This window comes from Homarus americanus, unplaced genomic scaffold, assembly GCF_018991925.1.
Source record: "Homarus americanus isolate GMGI-L3 unplaced genomic scaffold, GMGI_Hamer_2.0 scaffold7782, whole genome shotgun sequence".
Taxonomy (NCBI): Eukaryota; Metazoa; Arthropoda; class Malacostraca; order Decapoda; family Nephropidae; genus Homarus; species Homarus americanus.
In genome coordinates this window covers 17,308-37,161 of record NW_024719690.1, presented here as the reverse complement: position 1 = coordinate 37,161, position 19,854 = coordinate 17,308, and the positions used below count along the sequence as shown (strand labels likewise).

Below are 19,854 nucleotides of genomic sequence, written 5' to 3'. Positions count from 1 at the left end.
ATAAATAAGTAATTATCATTGCAATAAACATAATCCTGAAAGCTCTGTCCTCTTGTTCAACCTTATTACTGCACAGCCCAGGTTGTAATGCTCCCTCATTATACTTATGTTTTGAAATTCCACTCTAATTTATATGTATATGTGTATGTGTATGTGTCTGTGTGTATATGTATATATGTATATGTATATATATATATGTATATGTATGTATGTATATGTGTATATGTAATAAATAAAAATAATAAAAAAGTCAATAAATTAATAAAAAATAAAAAATAATAAATAATAAAATAAATAAATATTGAAGTGATAACCGTGGTAACACTATGAGATGTACTTATTACCACCATGCTATTGTACTATTCCAGATGATACTAAATGTTACATAATAATTCCTTGAGATAAATGTACAGTATATATCAGGTGCCTACAGGAGAGCTCAGGTTCTCAACTGGCTCAGCCATGTTAATATTGTTATTATTATCCACTCTGTATCTGTGTTTTTCTGGTTAAATAAAATGTTTCAATTCAATATCTATTTGTGACTCTCTCCTTCATCTCCCATTCCAGTATTATTTCTCATCATCACACACGTAACTCTCAGCTGCCTTACACGTTACGAAACATGGGAAATAACTTGGTTGTTTTGAGAGATAGGGAGGGGGGATTCTCATCATCACACACACGTAACTCTCAGCTGCCTTACACGTTACGAAACATGGGAAATAACTTGGTTGTTTTGAGAGATAGGGAGGGGGGGTGGTGAGATGAAGTGAGAGATATTTCTGAGATGAAAGGGTGAATCACGGTGTAAAGTGAGAGACAACTTGAGGAAATGACAATCAGATCCACCAATAGATAAACAGAATGATAGAAAGACCCACAAATCGAGAGAGAGAGAGAGAGATAACGTAATCAGAATAAAAAAGGAAAATAGAGAAGAAACTATTAACATTTGCTTGGATAAACAAAACACATATTTTTTTTTTACAAACTTAATTATTGCTTTAGTAGCCCTAGAAATATATAACAATAAACGTATATATAAAGAAAACAGATAATAATGCAAGAAGACAGTAAAAACGATAATAACATCAATAACAACACTGAAATTCTGTCCCTAGATGATAAAATGTTTTTGTTCGATATTACAGGACGTTATTACAGGATGTTTACTGTTTTTGTTCAATGTTTTCGTCCAGTGATATAGTCTTTCAGTGTTACCTGCTTGTTTTTGTCCAGTGTTACCGATGATTTGTCCAGTGTTACCGATGATTTGTCCAGTGTTACCGATGATTTGTCCAGTGTTACCGATGATTTGTCCAGTGTTACCGATGATTTGTCCAGTGTTACCAGTGTTTTTGTCCAGTGTTACCGATGATTTGTCCAGTGTTACCGATGTTTTTGTCCAGTGTTACCGATGATTTGTCCAGTGTTACCGATGTTTGGTCCAGTGTTACCGATGATTTGTCCAGTGTTACCGATGTTTTTGTCCAGTGTCATTTCATATAAAGGTACACCACGCTACCATAAGTCATACGATCGAAAATCAGTCAGAATATTGTCCAATATGAGTCGTCAGTATAGTTGTACGAGTCATCAGTATACTTGTATGTCATCAGTATGTTTGTCAGTATCCCTGTATGAGTCGTCAGTATACTTGCATGAGTCATCAGTTTACTTTTATGAAGTATCAGTATACTTGTAGGAGTCATCAGTATACTTGTAGGAGTCATCAGTATACTTGTAGGAGTCATCAGTATACTTGTAGGAGTCGTCAGTATACTTGTAGGAGTCGTCAGTGTAGTTGTGTGAGTCGTCAGTATACTTATATGAGTCATCAGTATACTTGTAGGAGTCATCAGTATACTTGTAGGAGCCGTCAGTATACTTGTAGGAGTCATCAGTATACTTGAATGAGTCATCAGTATACTTGTATGAGTCATCAGTATACAGTAGTTGTGTGAGTCGTCGGTCTACTTGTATGCGTTGTCAGTATAGTCGTATGAGTCGTCAGTATACTTGTATGAGTCATCAATATACTTGCATGAGTCCTCGGTATGCTTGTATGAGTTGTCAGTATAGTCGTATGAGTCGTCATTATACTTGTGTGAGTCGTCAGTATAGTTGTGTGAGTCGTCAGTATACTTATATGAGTCGTCAGTATACTTATATGAGTCGTCAGTATACTTGTGTGAGTCGTCAGTATACTTATATGAGTCGTCAGTATACTTGTGAGAGTCGTCAGTATAGTTGTGTGAGTCGTCAGTATACTTATATGAGTCGTCAGTATACTTATATGAGTCGTCAGTATACTTGTGTGAGTCGTCAGTATAGTTGTGTGAGCCGTCAGTATACTTGTATGAGTTGTCAGTATACTTGGATGAGTAGTCAATATAGTCGTATGAGTCGTCAGTATACTTGTATGAGTCTTCAGTTTAGTCGTATGAGTCGTCATATAGTCGTATGAGTCGTCAGTATACTCGTTGAGTCGTCAGTATAGGCGTATGAGTCATTACGGTTAGAAGGTAACATTACTCGGGAGTATTTGCGTCTCATGGCTCTGTAGGACGCCCATATCTCCCCAGAGAGCGTTTAGGTGGGTGGGCGTGACGGACATCTCGTTAAAAAGGACGCCCAGGGCCATCTTGGGCGTGAGGCGTCCAGAGCAGCGGGAGTAGGAGGTTTCACAGCGCCCTTCTCCCGTCAGGCCAGCCAGGAGGGAGAGAGCGTAGCGGCTATCAGGAGCAAGGTCTTCACTCTGGTCTCTGTGGGGGGAAGGAAGAGGAGGATGAGCCGTTAATGATATGACAACAAGGTGGATTAAACAGACGAATGAAGGAATGGATAGTAGGAAGACAAGGTATAAGTGACGTGGATTGTATCTCGGGAACCTCGTTAATATTTAAGACATTTTTAATACAAACCTATTCCCAACTCTTCCCCTGGTCTCTCACAGTTGTCTAACACGAAAGAGGGACATAAGAGGTAGGCAAACAAAGACAGAGGGAAAAATTCTCCTAACCTTGAGGTATAATCCGGCATTATTTCCTCCTTGCCTGCCTGAATTTACGCAGTGATCCCAGCGGTATTTGCATCGAGCTGCTTCTTTACCCCTCATTTCCTATTGGCCGTGTTGGTGGAACTTGTCGGATACTTTCTTGCATGCTGATGACGGCTTAGCGCTGTGAGCTGGCTCAAGGCCGGATCTTACCCCTTGTGGCGGCTCACAATCTATTTTTCGGGTTCAGTGTTTGCGGGGGCTGCTGGAGGGAATCTGAGGGGATAGTGAGAGATAGCCGCCGTCAGGTACAGATTGGATGAAGATTGATGAATCACAAGGGATAGTGGAGGACCTTTAATGTGAACGTAGGCAGCGTGTAGGTGTGGACACGCGGTACAAGGGTCAATGGGTATTATGCTCCAGGCTCGTAAAAGAAATGTTCACTGACAAAGCCACCTGGAAACATAGGCAACACCTGTGTATCGACTGCTGTTGTCCATGATTCGTTAGAGATAAAAGCTCTCGTCTATAGGGAATTACTTAAGCGTAATCCAACAGTAATCCAGGAGATCGTGAGAGTGTCACATAGGTATCAACTACATAGTTTAAGGAGATCCATTACCACAACCTGCGAACACCGAGGCGGTTGTACATGTTTTCTGTGTTGCTTTTACCAGTGTTGGTGGTGAATGTTCAGTCTTTTTCCCCGGGTACAGCGTAACAAACATGTACAGTATATGTGTCCGGGGATGATAACATGTTTATGCCCAAGATCATCGTGGAGTGATCAACATAGACCCGGACACACTGTGGGGAGAAAACCAATAACCTAAAAACGCAGGTGGTCACTTCATCTGCACATCTCATAACACTACTGATCTAATAATTCCCAGGCTGCTGACTCTAGCATAAACAAAAACATTGCCCTCTGAAAACATAATTCAGGTAAAATTTTTCTGTCTTTAAATTTCACGGGAATCTGGGAAGTTCCACCCCCCCACCCCCCACACACACTCCTCCATTCTCTCTATCTCAGCTTGCAGGCATATTTTCTGTAATAGGTTTCTTACCCAAGCACAATAGTGTCTCCATGGAGTGTGTGCGAGCGCGCGTGCACGTGTGTGTGTGTGTGTGTGTGTGTGTGTAATAACAGATTAGAAGAAAGGTAGATAGAGAGAGAGAGAGAGACCACAACATACATAAGTAGGTACTTACGAAAACAGGGCCCTCACAGCCTCGTTATGGAAGTCTGCCAGATGGTCGACGTCTAGCAGGGTGCCCTCCACACGGTCGCCCTCCCCCACCGTCTGTCCCCGCCCGTCCACCTCACCTGCAGGAGGACCCAACCAGCCAAGAAGAACATAGAAGCTAATGTTATCTAGAGTTCAAGAAAGAAATAATGAATGGTTGTTAGTTACACATGAATTAGTTAAAGCGAGACTCCCATTATGGTATGTAGCGAAATCAATATTGTAAGTGAATGAATTAGAGCTGTTATGAGATACATATATTAACTCTGTTGATGTTGAGTTCAAACATCAGTGGTAATTCATTAGTTTATCCACGTGTTATCAGAACCATCAGAAGAAGCCTTGAAAAGGTTACAATAATTCTGGGTCGGCATCTTAAGTAGGGGCCAAAATATCAGCATTCAACGCTGTAACTGTAAATGATGTCCTGAATAACAGACTAACCGACCCTTCGTATGCCACAACTCTGACCCAGTGCCCTGCTATAGCGTGTGATCAGATATGACTCAACACGTGTGGAGAAATATTATCGTAATGCTATTTTATGGTAAGTTTAATCGTGGTTTGGGTCGTGAGTGTGGTATTCGTGGTGTGTTAGTAGCCATTGTTTACGTGTAATGTTCTGTGAGAAGGCATAGTTTTCGTGTTTGTTTTAAGGGGAGGCATTCTGTGCTGTCTACCTGAGTTTTGTTTATCTTTTTTTTCCGTCTCTTTTTCCTGTATTTCTTTTTAATTCTAACCATTCCATCAACCCCTTTCCACTTAAGCATCTTTTAATGTATTCCACCCTTTCACTCCTCCTACTTCACTCTTTCCCTCTCATCATACTTTTCTCCTCCTTTTAACCCCTCTACCCTTCTCTCCCACCTACACCCCATCACCCCTCTCCTTCTCTTACCTACCTACATCCTCCCACTCGTATCCTTCCGTCCCTTTCTATCCTACGCGATTATAGTTCCCCTCTCTATCCCATACCCTTCCAAGCCTACCACTTTTCTCCCTCCGTCTCACATGTTCCCACTCTCTTCTCCCTCCCTCCTACATCCTCTTAAGCTCCTCTCCATCCCTCCCACATCTTTCCACTCTCGTCTCCCGCCCTCGAATATCCTCTTAAACTCCCCTCCCTCTTTCCCTCCCTCACTCCAACATACTCTCATTCCCATCTCCATCCCTCCCACATCCTTCGACTCTTCTCTCCCTCTCTCCAACATCCTATTAAACTCTCTCCTCTCCTTCCTTCTTACATCCTCTCATGCTCCTCTCCATCCATCCAACATCCTTCCACTCTTCTCTCCCTCTTTCCAACATCCTCTTAAACTCCCTTCCTTCCCCCCCCCCCTCCCTCCTCCCTCCCTCCCTCGCCATAACATAATGACCCGCTTGACAGTCAGCGACCCCTGGATAACTCGTTCCGTGGGTTCATTGACAGTCACGTCTGACTCCTGGTATCTGAGCACAGAATGGCGGGTTGTTGTACAGTCACCAGCCTCCACCACGCAGGTCTTGGGTCCCACCGGTTAGTGGCGGATACAGCAGAGAGAGAGAGAGAGAGAGAGAGAGAGAGAGAACATAAGAATGGAGGAAACTGCAGCGGGCCTATTGGCCCATACTGGGCAGTCCCATTTGCACCCAACCCCTATTGCTCATATAAGCATCCAACCTATGTTTGAAGCTATCCAGCGTATTCGAGTTAATGATGATATTTGGTAACTTGTTCCATTCATCCACTACTCTGTTTCCAAACCAGTGTTGACCTATTTCGCGCCTAAATCTAAATTTGTCTAATTTAAAACCATTGTTACAAGTTCGCTCCTGGTTGGATAGTTTGAGTACCTTTGTAATGCCCCCTTTGTTTAGCCCTGCCTTCCATTTATACACCTCTATCCTGTCGCCCCTCGCTCTACGTCTCTCGAGGAAGTGCAAATTAAGATGCTTTAACCTGTCTCTGTACTCAAGGTTCCTAATGCCCGTGATTAGTCTTGTCATTCTCCTCTGGATTCTTTCCAAGGATTCTATATCCATTCTGTAATACGGTGACCAGAACTGAACTGAATAGTAATCCAGGTGAGGTCTCACAAACGCAAGATATAATCTTAAGATGATCTCGCTAGTCTTGTAACTAACACTCCTTTGTATGAACCCAAGTACTTTATTAGCCTTGTTACGAGCAAAACAAATTGTTTACTTGGCTTAAGATTCCTGCTCATCATTACTCCTAAATCTCTCTCGCAGTCTGATTTCACAATGGCATCGTTGTTCATCTGGTATCTGGTTTCCCTGTTTACATCTCCTATACTAAGTACTTGATGTTAGACTGATTGGACGGTAGTTAGAGGATAGTGATCTATCCCCCTTCTTGAAAATCGGAATTACATTAGCTATCCTCCAGGATTCTGGTACTACACCTGTTTTTAAGGACATGTTAAACAACTTTGCTAAGGGCATACTAAGCTCTTCCTTACATTCCTTTAACACTCTGGCAAATATCTCATCGGGACCAGGTGACTTAATAGGCTTTAGTTTGTCTATTTGCTTACTAACATCGTTACTAGTCACTACTATCTTGCTTAATTTGTTTTCTTCACTATCTATGAATAGAGTCTGTGCCTCGGGTATCATGTTTAAATTTTCGGTGGTGAAAACTGTTGAAAAATATTTATTCAGATTATTGCTCATTTCTCCGTCTTTATCAGTTAGCTTGCCAGTATCTGACTGTATTGGCCCAATCTTTTCTCGTGTTTTGGTTTGATACATTTGATAGAATCCCTTGGGGTTTGTCTTGCCCTCCCTTGCTATCCTCAGCTCATTATTCCTCTTTGCTTTCCTTATCTCGGTCTTAACCCTACCGGCCAATACCTTATAATAATCCTGGAGGTAAATTTTGCCAAGATTTATCCTCCTGCCTATAGTCTTTCTTTGATGAATAATGTTCTTTAAATAGTTATTTATCCATTTAGGGTCATTGTTGTTTGATCTGAGTTTTTTGTATGGTATGTTCTGCCTTTGTGCATTAAGTAACTCATTATTTAAATTGTCGTGGAACTCGGCAACCGTCAGGTCCATGTAGTTCACCACCAAGCGTGATGCCCCTTCTCTCAACTGCCTCTTCAAACTATGAAAGTTTGCCCTTCTGAAATCTGGGACTTTGGTGGAATTTTCCTTACGGCTGCTCTGAAAATCTAACTGGAATCTGATTTCTTTGTGATCGCTGTTTGCAAGTTCGTTCCCTACCTCGACATGACTAATGAGGTTTTCTCTGTTCGACAGAACTAAATCGAGCATATTATTACCCCGGGTGGGTTCGGTTATATGTTGACTTAGGAAACAGTCCTGGATCGTTTCAAGAAAATCCTCTGATTCTGAGTTACCTGTAAGGTCAATCCAATCTATTTGGCCAAGGTTAAAGTCGCTTACCATACAGACTTTGTTGTGTATGGAAGCCCTGCGTATTTTATCCCAGATAAGTCGTTCATTAACTCTATCAAAATTGGGAGGTCTATATATTACTCTTGGGATTAATTTATCCTTACCGTCGATTAATTCTATCCAAATTGTTTCTGTATTCCGCTCAGTTTTTATTTTCTTATTTATTTCACACTTCACATTATCCCTGACATACATTGCTACTCCGCCTCCTTTCCTGGTCTGCCTATCGGTATGGAATAATTTGTAACCTGCAATTTGGTATTCGACAGGTAACTCACGTGAGTCTAGGTTGATCCATGTTTCAGTGAATGCTACTATATCGATTTTTTCGGTACATACCAAGGCCCTAATATCATCCATTTTGTTTCTCATACTTCTACTGTTTGCATAATAGACATTTAAGTTAGTCGTGTTCTGAGTCCTCCCCTTGCCGCGTTTAGGTTATAACTCGCTGTCTAATTTAGTTTTGTCATCATTCCTAACACTATTTCCCTGTAACCTTTCACCTTGTTTATCCGCTCCCACTGCAGTCTCCTCCACCCCCGTGCTCACATGTTCCCCTAGCAGTTTAAAGACTTCGACATCTTTTGGACTGCCCTTTCGAGAGTTCCAGCCAGGGTTGCTACTCCATCCCTAGACAGATGCACCCCATCCCTAGCATAAAGATCCCTTCTGCCGTAGAAGTTGTCCCAGTTGTCAATGAATGGGACTGATATTGACTTGCAATATCTGTCAAGACGGCCGTTGACACCAACTGCCCTTGACAACCATTCATTGCCAACTCTCCTTCTAGGCAGGACACCACATATGATAGGGATCCCTCCCTTAGACCTAACACGTTCTATAGCTGTCTTGAACTTATCAAGAAGCTCCTCACTCCTACACCGGTCAATATCATTGCCTCCTGCAATGAGGCAGATAATGGGTTTGTTCCCATTACCAGACAAGATATTGTCCAACCTGTTAACTATATCCCCCACCCCAGCTCCTGGCAAACACACCCTCATCCTATTTTTATCTTTACAGCAAAAAGCTCTGTCCATGTACCGTACCTGTGAGTCGCCAACAATCAAGATTTTCTTACCTTCCTTGTCAGAGAGAGAGAGAGAGACTATCCATAACTGTGTTGGAGGCACTAAGGTATATTGCTTTGCCATCCACCAACGCATCCTACACAGGATAACTGAAATGCCTGTTGGGAGCATCGAGCACCTCATGACGCTCAGAATCCCACTGTATCACTCATGTCATGACTTCTTCATCAGGGCATGCGCCCCAACACTGGATGCAGAGGATGACAGCAAGGAGGCCTTTTATGCCGACCTTGACAGAGTGCTAACCTCTATCCCCAAAGAAGATAAGGTTTTACTCGTTGGTGACTTCAATGCCAGAATTGGCAGAAATGATGACATCTGGCAAGGAATCATTGGGAAAAATGGACTAGGCAAGTGTAATCCCAATGGCGTACTTCTCCTCAGCAAGTGTGCTGCACACAACCTCACTATCACCAATACCTTGTTTAGGCAGGCCGACAAGTTCAATGGTTCGTGGAAACCCCTACGATCCAAACACTGGCATCTCATTGACCACATCATTGTCAGAGAAAGAGATCGACAAGATGTCCTCATCACCCGAGCAATGAGTGTCTTAGACCACTGTGACACTGATCATCGGCTCGTCAGAGCCAAACTCTCACTTTACGTTGCCCCAAAACGGCAAAGGCAATAAGCCTCCAGAAGAGGTTTTATCACTATCCGTTTGGAGGATCCAGAGGTAGCACATGCTTTCAGAGAGCAGCTCGAATATGGGCTGATAAATAACCTAAAAACAAACAACCCAAATCCCAGAGCCGAATTGGTTATTCTCGACAGAGTTATGACAAAAACCTGCAGAGAGACCCTCGGCTAGATCGAAAGAATACACCAGGACTGGTTTTATAAGAAATGACCCTGAAAGCAATGTACTCGTCGATAATAAACATGCTGCTTTAACTGACTGGCAGAACAACCCTCAGTCTCGGACCAAAGCTGATACCTGTCGCAAAAAGAAAGCGGAGGCCCAGTGCAAACTTTGCAAACGAAAGAACGACTGGTTTAAAAATGAAGCATATGAAACACAAAAACTTGGAGAACAGCACAAGGTGCGCGAATTTTTCAATTCCACTAAAACATATCATGGGCCAATCACTTTGGCGCAGCCCCCTTCTACTCATCCGACGGTAACTCCCTAATTAAGGATTAAGGCTGTGCTGGAAAGAGCACTACCATTCGCTGCTCAACCGAAACACCTATGTGAATGTCCTGACTGCCCAGCAGGTCCGTTAGCATCCACATCTGACCCATCTCAGCTATCCTCCATCCCTGGATGAGGTAGCTACTGCCATCAAACAGATGAAAATAACAAAGCCTCAGGGCCTGATCGAATTCCAGCCGAGGTGTATAAAGCAGGAGGACCTCGACTTACTAACCGTCTCCACTCTCTCCTGGAGAATATATGGGAAAAGGAGGAAATCCCCCAAGACCTTTAAGACGCCTCCATCGTCAATATTTAAAGGAACAAGGGAGACTGGCCAGACTGTTGCAACTACAACAGGATCTCGCTGCTGTCCATAGCTGGCAAGGTTATCGCCCGAGACCTCCTAAACAGACTTCTCCCTGAGGTGGAAAACTTCCTCCCAGAATCTCAATGTGGCACCACTGACATGATCTTTGCTGCCTGCCAGATACAGGGAAACTGTAGAGAACAGCGTCGTGACCTGTACATGGCCTTCATCGACCTAACCAAGGCCTTCGACTCGGTCATCAAGGAAGCCCTCTGGCGGACCCTCAGTCGTTTTGGCTGCCCACCAAAATTCATCGTCATTGTGAGGCAACTCCACGATGGCATGAACGGCAGTGTCTATGTTCTTCCCCATCCAAACGAGGTGAAAGAAGGCTGTGTACTGGCGCCAATTCTCTTTTCCATTTTCTTGGCTGCCTTCCTGACTCGTGCCAGTGCCAATTTAGCCGGCGGGGTGGACATCGACTCCAGGCAGGAAAAAAGGTATCGACAGTTTCCATTATTGAACTTCAATATGCAGACGACCTCACCCTTGTCGCTCACACTGAACGCGACCTACTGTACAGGAGATCCTTAACACCTACGCAGATGTATATGCACACTTCGGCCTTGAGATGAATGCACGTACCCTCTCTAATGTTACCCACATTCAGTATCTCGGCTCCCACCGTCCACCACCTCGAACATCGATGAAGAGATTCAACATCGGATCAGATGCGCATCTCAAGCCTTTGGCCGACTCCGTACCCGTGTCTTCAGCTGTAGGGAGCTGAAAATGTATACAAAGTTGCACATTTATCGAGCAGTGGTCCTCCCCACTCTCCTATATAGCAGCGAGACGTGAGTCACATACAGGAGGCACCTTAAGGCACTTGAAAACTTTAACCAACGTAATCTATGTTCCATCCTCCGAGTTCGCTGAGAAGACAAGAGAACAAATGCCAGTATTCTCGCTGACACCAATTGTGGGAGCATCGAATGTTACCATTATTCATGAACAACTATACGTGGGACTGGCCATGTTATCCGCATGGACAGCAGTAGACTGCCAAGGCAGCTAATTTGCAATCATCTAGCGAATAGTAAACGTAACGCTGGCGGGCAACTGAAAAGTTATAAGGATAGTCTTAAGACAAACCTAAAAAAAGTGCCAAGTGGACCCTCTCACCTGGGAGACGATTACTCCACACTGCAACGCTTGGAGAAGAACCACACGAGAAGGTGTCAATACTTTTAAGTTTGCCCGACTGCATAACGAGGCAGACAATCGCCAACGCCGGAAAGATACTGCCGCCGCCCCTCCCGCACTAGATGTAGCCCTCCACACGTGCAACATCTGTGATCGACCCTGCCGTCCCCTTATCAGCCTCTTTAGTCACCCCAGAATTCACCAACGAAGGTGACATCCTCAATAACTCATATCATTGTATCATACCTGAATGATCGTCATACTCGATTCCGAATGACAGCAAAGTATTATGTACAGGTTTATGTATGTATGTATGTATGTATGTATGTATGTATGTACCGCACTGCTATTCCTAAATTATTGTTCTCCGGTCTTAATCAACACTGAGTTCTGTTACACCTTTGACTACTGCTCGAGTCATTGTTTCTACTTTGTATTCAGTCACCTGTTTGATTACACGCACTGGAATATTAACGCTTTATCAGCCGTTACCTTAACCTAATCCCATCCTCACCCTGACACACCCTCTCTCCCCTTCATCCTGATCTACTCTATCCCCTTCCCCCATACCTAGCCTTCCCTCACCTACCCTTCCCCCATACCTAGCCTTCCCTCACCTACCCTTCCCCCATACCTAGCCTTCCCTCACCTACCCTTCCCCCATACCTAGCCCTTCCCCCATACCTAGCCTTCCCTCACCTACCCTTCCCCCATACCTAGCCTTCCCTCACCTACCCTTCCCCCTGACCTAGCCTTCCTCCACCTACCCTTCCCCCTGACCTACCCTCCACTCCCCCCACCCAGGTACTGACCATGGTGCAGGCTGTCAGCATCAGGGAGCAGGTCATCCATGGCGGTTCTGGCAGCCGTCTCTAACTCACACAGGATCCTTACTGTGCAGGGAAGATCCTCCACCAGGTCCTGAAGGATATCGAGGATCTTGTTTAGTTCTCTCTTGTTGGTTAGGTTAGGTTAGGTTAGGTTAGGTTAGGTTAGGTTATAACATCTCACTACTGGTTACGTTAGATTTGGGTTGGACACAATTTCTTACGCTAGATAAGATCAGTTTATGCCAGTAAAGGTTAAGTTAGCTTAAAGTAGGTTAGGGTATTTACAGTCAGCCCGACGTGTGATCAAACCCTTTCCACACACAAAACCCAAAATAACGTGGAACAAATTAGGGTCACACCTATGTTAAAAATAAGGAACCGATCTGTGTGAGTTGGCGCCTCCCTCGAGTGCAATTTCGTTAATACTGATGTTAGTGATTTACGCTTGTTGTTATTAAGGTTACGACTGTAAGGTACTCTCTCTCTCTCTCTCTCTCTCTCTCTCTCTCTCTCTCTCTCTCTCTCTCTCTCTCTTTTCTATCTCTCTCTCTCTCTCTCTTTCACTACTCATCGATTCTAATGCCGTCAAAATTAAATGTTTCCATCAACGTTCTAAATCAACAAACGTTTGACATTATCTTTTGTTATAAAATATCTGATTAAGAACGTTGATGTCAGGTAACATACCATTTGCCTTATTGCCATTTACACCTGTGAGGGCAATAAACTGAAGTGCAGTGTTGGTGGTATGAAATGTTTGTGTAAGGGTAATGGTTAGAGACAGAGAGCTGAAGCGAGGATGAAGAAGAATGAAGAAGAATGAAGAATAAAGAAGAATGAAGAAGAATGAAGAATAAAGAAGAATGAAGAAGAATGAAGAATGAAGAAACGAGGATGAAGAAGAATGAAGAAGAATGAAGAAGCGAGGATGAAGAAGAATGAAGAAGAATGAAGAAGCGAGGATGAAGAAGAATGAAGAAGAATGAAGAATAAATAAGAATGAAGAAGAATGAAGAATAAAGAAGAATGAAGAAGAATGAAGAATGAAGAAGCGAGGATGAAGCAGAATGAAGAAGAATGAAGAAGAATGAAGAAGCGAGGATGAAGAAGAATGAAGACGAATGAAGAATAAAGAAGAATGAAGACGAATAAAGAAGAATGAAGAATCAAGAAGAGAGGATGAAGAAGAATGAAGAAGAATGAAGAATAAAGAAGAATGAAGAAGAATGAAGAATGAAGAAGCGAGGATGAAGCAGAATGAAGAAGAATGAAGAAGCGAGGATGAAGCAGAATGAAGAAGAATGAAGAAGAATGAAGAATAAAGAAGAATGAAGAAGAATGAAGAATGAAGAAGAATGAAGAATGAAGAAACGAGGATGAAGCAGAATGAAGAAGAATGAAGAAGCGAGGATGAAGAAGAATGAAGACGAATGAAGAAGAATGAAGAATAAAGAAGAATGAAGAATGAAGAAGCGAGGATGAAGCAGAATGAAGAAGAATGAAGAATAAAGAAGAATGAAGAAGAATGAAGAAGCGAGGATGAAGCAGAATGAAGAAGAATGAAGAAGAATGAAGAATGAAGGAAGACGAAAAAACAAATAAGAATGTGGAAGGTCATAATCTACAAAGGATTAATTATTACAAAGACTACGAATGTATGCTAATTAAGGTTAGACTAGGTCAAGTTAGGTCAAGTTAGGTTAGTGTTTGGGGGGAATTTAACTGGGGTGCTTAATATTCACGTGATCCATGAATGGTTTTTAACAGAGTAACTGCCGTGACCAGTATGGCTGAGGGAACTGTGTGGTTGTAGCCGAGAGACACAACTAATGATGGAATAACATCTAGGATAATTATAAAATAGAGAGGATAAAGAATACATAGAAGAGAACAGATTACATCACCATTCCTATATGTTTAATGAAAAATATTACTTTCGGTCCATTTAGATATATGTAAAGTAAGAAATTATTACGTTAAATATGCATAATATAATATTCAGAGGGAAAATGTTATATCACATCTGATTAAATAAATGTACAGTGAAATTCCAATAAATTTAGTAAAGAGAAGCATTATTATTGTTTTGGTTTTGTTTTTATAAATGTTTGGATTATAACAAAGATCTGAATACTGTATATATATTCTTGTTACTGTGGCTTGAGTTATAACCCATAAAATGAAGAAATATACTGTACACGCGTATCCAATTTGTCTTTGTTTTGTGTTTTGTTCATGGAAAAAAAAAAAAAGAATACATACGGGTTGATTCGTTTTTTATGTGTGTTCGTTTTCCCTGGTCCAACAAATAGAACCCCAAAGCTATCATGGTTATTGTCGGTTATATAATTACTTCCATTAACAGATTAAGCAATACGTCTATTGTGAAAAAAAAACGGGAGGTTTGTTTATAAATGTATTTCATGGTGTTTGTGTGCGCGCTTCTGTGTTTACAATTCCACAATAGAACAAGGCACTGTTCAAACACGCTGGTTGGCTCAAACTTCATACACTATATCAAGAATAAAAACTATATCAAGACACTAATTGAAGATCAACACATTCATCTTATTGACATAAATAAACGTTTGGTTACAGGAGGGAGAGACTAAGAGGTGAGGTATGATAACGGCAGAGGGGTGGAAGGACTCCCTGCCTTGTCTTCAGGGGCGCTGAAGTGGGTGAAAATGGTGACATGTTGTAAACTATGACGCCACAAAACACTGCTGATACCTTACCTCCTGATCCACATAGGTCGCGTCCCTCCTGCTGCGTCGCCCGGAGAATAACTTGTTAAGGTCTATGGGCAGCCTCCCTGTGGCGCCTATGACGAAGATCTTTAGCAACACCAGCAGGGCCAACAAGGCACCGTTCTGGTTCAGGGCGATGGAATTGTCAGGCAGTGAAACAAAGGTGTAGGTGACGAGGGAACACACCAGGGGAAGAATCGCCGTCAGCGTCACCACCGGGAGCATCGGGAACGTGGCAGGGAGACGCCACCGCTGTTTCCATTGTGAGATAAGGAGCCGTGTGAGGTGCATTTTGCTGGGAACACAGTTCCTACAAGTTAATTTCCGTATTTTTCTCTGTATGTAAATGGAGACTGGGCCTGTTAAGTGAACAGTCTCCTGTGGGGTTGTTCCTAAACGAATGTTTGAAAAATAATTTTGTTTTCAGACTCATTTAATGGAGATATTTTTTAACAAAACTGACGGATAGAGTCAAAATCCCCAACAAATTTAGCATTACTTAAGGGATGAACCTTAAATATCGCCAGTTTTAGGGATGAGGTCAATTTCAACTCTAACAAGAACTTTGCCCCGAAACTTTCAAGACTTTAAACCTCCCGTGAGTCTCTTGAATATAAAGAGCACAACCAGCCACTCCCACCCCGTGACCGTCACTCACCTCACCAGCTCGTCCCCAGGCGTTTTATATCCGTCTCTCAAGTCATTACTGTTCCCTTATCTCTCCTTCCGTTCCACTTAACTCACCATCAGAAAGTCATTGAGGCCAGCGGGTCTCGTTTTGACTCACCCTTTGTTATGTCCTTAATCTTGGTGACCATCTTGGCTAATATCTTGGTGAACATTGAGCTGACTGGTGACTACTATCTTATACTAGAGCCATCATGGACACATGGACTTCGGTCATTATAGTCAAGAACAATAGGATTTAATCTCCATGTCCAAGTACTTCTAATTAATCTGATACTCTATAGGCGACTTGAGCTTCCTTCCCCTCCTCCTCGTTCCTTGACATCTAGAGACCAGGTTTCAAAACTTTCTGCAGATATATTGTACAGTATGACAAAACCTAACTACGACGTCCACACACACACACACACACAGTTGGGTCAGTAGGTCAGCGTGAGAGACGAGACTTTAAGTGATGATAGTCTAGCGTGAGAGATATTATCAAGATCTTGGTCACCTGGGCAACGACCTAAAGTATTGTACCTTCTTGTCCAGGTAGAAAATTACGTGTCCACCCACTTACCTGTCTGTACAATGCCTCGATGGGTCATGGTAGTGTGTTGTGATAAATTGGAATAGTTTCACATAGGGTCATGGTTGTGGTGGTGGTTGTGATGATGGTTGTGGTGGTGGGTATGGTGATGGTTGTGGTGGTGGGTATGGCAATGGTTGTGGTGGTGTGTATGGTGATGGTAGTGATTATGGTGGTGGTTATGGTAATGTATGGTGATCATTTATGGTACATGGTAGTGTATGGTATTCCCTGATAGTCTATGGTAGGTAGAAGGTGTTTCAAGAATTAATATGTGCGATAACCTAACCTAACCTAACCTAACCTAACCTAACCTAAATTTTCTTTTATTTACAATAGAAGTATATTGTTTTAATGACGTAAATATTTAATATTAATTAAAAAACATAATATTCACTTACAGAAGATCAGATATAACTGTAACAAAGTCCTTCAAATGTCTAGTTACTGCGTTGCATGGTAAGATGTGTGTACACTGGGCATTATTAAAATAAGATATTAAAATAATAATAATAATAATAATAATAATAATAATAATAATAATAATAATAATAATTAACGGTTTATTGAAAAAGCTCTGCAACCCAAAGGCTGAAAATATACATTGGACATAAATGACTTATTACATACATTGGTGGTTTAACAAAAGCCTTCATTAGAGAAAGGTAAAGGATTTTTTTCTTTAGTTTGTTGTTGATGTGTGTGTGTGTGTGTGTGTGTGTGTGTGTGTGTGTGTGTGTGTGTGTGTGGATATAAGAGAGGCAGGGATTTTCTTTCCTATTTCGCTGAAAGTTAATCACGGAGTCAGTGTTACCACCTTATACCCTACACCTGTGTTACGTCGCCAAATGAAGTTTCACATAAGAAAGACGAACATAAGGAATAAAACATTATGTAAACGTCATTAACTTTGCCAAAGAAAGATTTTGAATAAATGTTAATCACCATCCACATTTTTCCTATGTATCCGTGGGAGTCAGAGGTGGCTGTAAGATAACTTCTGGGCTCTGGTCGTGGGAGTTGGAGGTGACTGTAAGATAACTTCTGGGCTCTGGTCGTGGGAGTTGGAGGTGGACTGTAAGATAACTTCTGGGCTCTGGTCTGGTCGTGGGAGTTGGAGGTGACTGTAAGATAACTGGGCTCTGGTCGTGGGAGTAGGAGGTGGCTGCAAAGATAACTTCTGGCTCTGGTCGTGGGAGTCAGGTGGCTGTAAGATAACTTCTGGGCCTCTGATCGTGGGAGTTGGAGGTGGCTGTAAGATAACTTCTGGGTTCTCTCAGGAGTTGGAGGTGGCTGTAAGATAACCCTGGGCTCTGGTCGTGGGAGTTGGAGGCTGTAAGATAACTTCTGGGCTCTGGTCGTGGGAGTTGGAGGTGGCTGTAAGATGCTTCTGGGCTCTGGTCGTGGGAGTTGGGGTGACTGTAAGATAACTTCTGGGCTCTGGTCGTGGGGAGTTGGGAGGTGGCTGTAAGATAACCCTGGGCTCTGGTCGTGGGAGTTGGAGGTGGCTGTAAGATAACTTCCTGGGCTCTGGTCATTGGGGAGTTGGAGGTGGCTGTAAGATAACTCTTCTGGGCTCTGGTCGGGAGTTGGAGGTGACTGTAAGATAACTGGGCTCTGGTCGGAGTTGGGGTGGCTGTAAGATAACTTCTGGGCTCTGGTCGTGGGAGTTGGAGGTGGCTGTAAGACTAACTGGGCTCTGGTCGTGGGATTGGGAGTTGGAGGTGGCTGTAAGATAACTTCCTGGGCTCTGTCGCTCTGGTCTGGGGAGTTGGAGGTGGCTGTAAGATAACTACTGGGCTCTGGTCTGGAGGTCTGTAAGATAAGTGGTCGGGAGTTGGAGGTGGCTGTAAGATAACTTCTGGGCTCTGGTCGTGGGAGTTGGAGGTGGCTGTAAGATAACTTCTGGGCTCTGGTCGTGGGAGTTAGGTGACTGTAAGATAACTTCTGGGCTCTGGTCGTGGGGAGTTGGAGGTGACTGTAAGATAACTTCTGGGCTCTGGTCGTGGGAGTTGGAGGTGGCTGAGATAACTTCTGGGCTCTGGTCGTGGGAGTTGGAGGTGGCTGCAAGATAACTCTGGGCTCTGGTCGTGGGAGTTGGAGGTGCTGTAAGATAACTTCTGGGCTCTGGTCGTGGGAGTTGGAGGTGGCTGTAAGATAACTTCTGGGCTCTGGTCGTGGGAGTTGGAGGTGACTGTAAGATAACTTCTGGGCTCTGGTCGTGGGAGTTGGAGGTGACTGTAAGAAAACTTCTGGGCTCTGGTCGTGGGAGTTGGAGGTGACTGTAAGATAACTTCTGGGCTCTGGTCGTGGGAGCTGGAGGTGACTGTAAGATAACCTCTAACCTTATTTGACTTGGTGCAAAAATATTACTCATATTATCTTAAGACAAACCTGAAGAAATGACAAATCGATCCCCTCACCAGGGAGAGGATCACTCCACACCGTAATGCTTCGAGGAGTACCACGCGCAAAGGTGTCAATAATTTCGAGTTAGCCTGACTGCATACCGAGACAGACAAGAGCCAGAGCCGGAAAGACGCTGCCGCCGCCCGTCAGGCACTAGATGTAGCCCTCCACACGTGGAAAATGTGTGGACGGCCGTGTCAGACTCGTATCGGCCTCTCGAGTCACCTCAGAGCTCACCAACAAATTCATATCATTAAAACACATTTGGAAGATCGTCATACTCGATTCCAAGTGACAGCAAAGGAGTAGAAGTAAGTTCCTTTCCCTCTTTCTATGAAAGCTTTAGAGAGAGAAAGAGAGATCACGTATGCCAGAACCTCAGTCCCTCGTGGAACAAGCTTAGCAGCTTTGTAGTACGTGCTGCCATCTACAAGCCAACCGGCCTATTGCAGACTCCCTACGTTCTTATGTTCTTCGGAAGCGCTCAATTAGTTCACTGTTTTGATAATAATGATCTTATAACGTTACCCTCTACTGAAGAACAGTATTGGTTGTTTAACTTCATATATCAATATATTGATACATGAAGAGGCAGCTGAGGCGACAGGACTCTTTGGGGGGGGTGTACTGTACCTCTTTACAGCTGAGTTGACTGGGGATGCCTTGGAATCGAACAAGCCACCCTTAGTAGTGCCAATACAAGGACACATCGTGTTACATATATCTATGTATTTACATAACATTAAGATGTATGCTGTATATTCATTTTGTATCAGTAACTGTATGGAAATGTCATCTTCAACTGTCAGCTGGAGGTAGCAAAGGTTTGTCTACATAAATCTGGTCTGTTAACCAAAGCTGTTATTTCAGAACGTGAGCTGATTAATGGGCCTTGGGGTTGATGCACTGCTGGAAGAGGAGTGTTCGGTAATGGACGTGACACTCTACAGTACAGTTGTAAGGGTCTCATTTTTTCATATTTCATATTTATTCTATTTATTCTTCTTTTCTATACTTTATTCCTTCTGTCATATATATTGTATTTTCTGAATTTTATGTCATTTCTCTCAATTATATCCTGCTTGAATTATATTCTATACCATGGATTAGTCTAGAAAAACCATGTCATTCTTACTACAACACTTATTATACTTACCAAGGTAGCCTGCCACCACCCAG

At 42.9% G+C, this 19,854-nt stretch overlaps 2 protein-coding genes across 2 annotated transcripts; both read right to left on the bottom strand.

The window, feature by feature from the left end:
* Nucleotides 1-9,045: 9,045 nt before the first annotated feature.
* On the bottom strand, nt 9,046-15,646 carry LOC121860265. The gene is made up of 3 exons (XM_042357343.1): nt 14,997-15,646; nt 12,241-12,349; nt 9,046-9,092 (listed from the first exon to the last, which is right to left on the bottom strand). Exons 1-3 carry the CDS (start codon nt 15,297-15,299, stop codon nt 9,046-9,048), a joined length of 459 nt encoding a protein of 152 aa, XP_042213277.1. The 5' UTR covers nt 15,300-15,646.
* Nucleotides 15,647-15,809: 163 nt separating this feature from the next.
* On the bottom strand, nt 15,810-19,385 carry LOC121860264 (extensin-like). Its single transcript, XM_042357342.1, has 3 exons — nt 19,309-19,385; nt 17,212-18,592; nt 15,810-15,878 (listed from the first exon to the last, which is right to left on the bottom strand). The coding sequence occupies exons 1-3, from the start codon at nt 19,383-19,385 to the stop codon at nt 15,810-15,812; spliced, it is 1,527 nt and encodes a 508-aa protein (XP_042213276.1).
* Nucleotides 19,386-19,854: the final 469 nt, after the last annotated feature.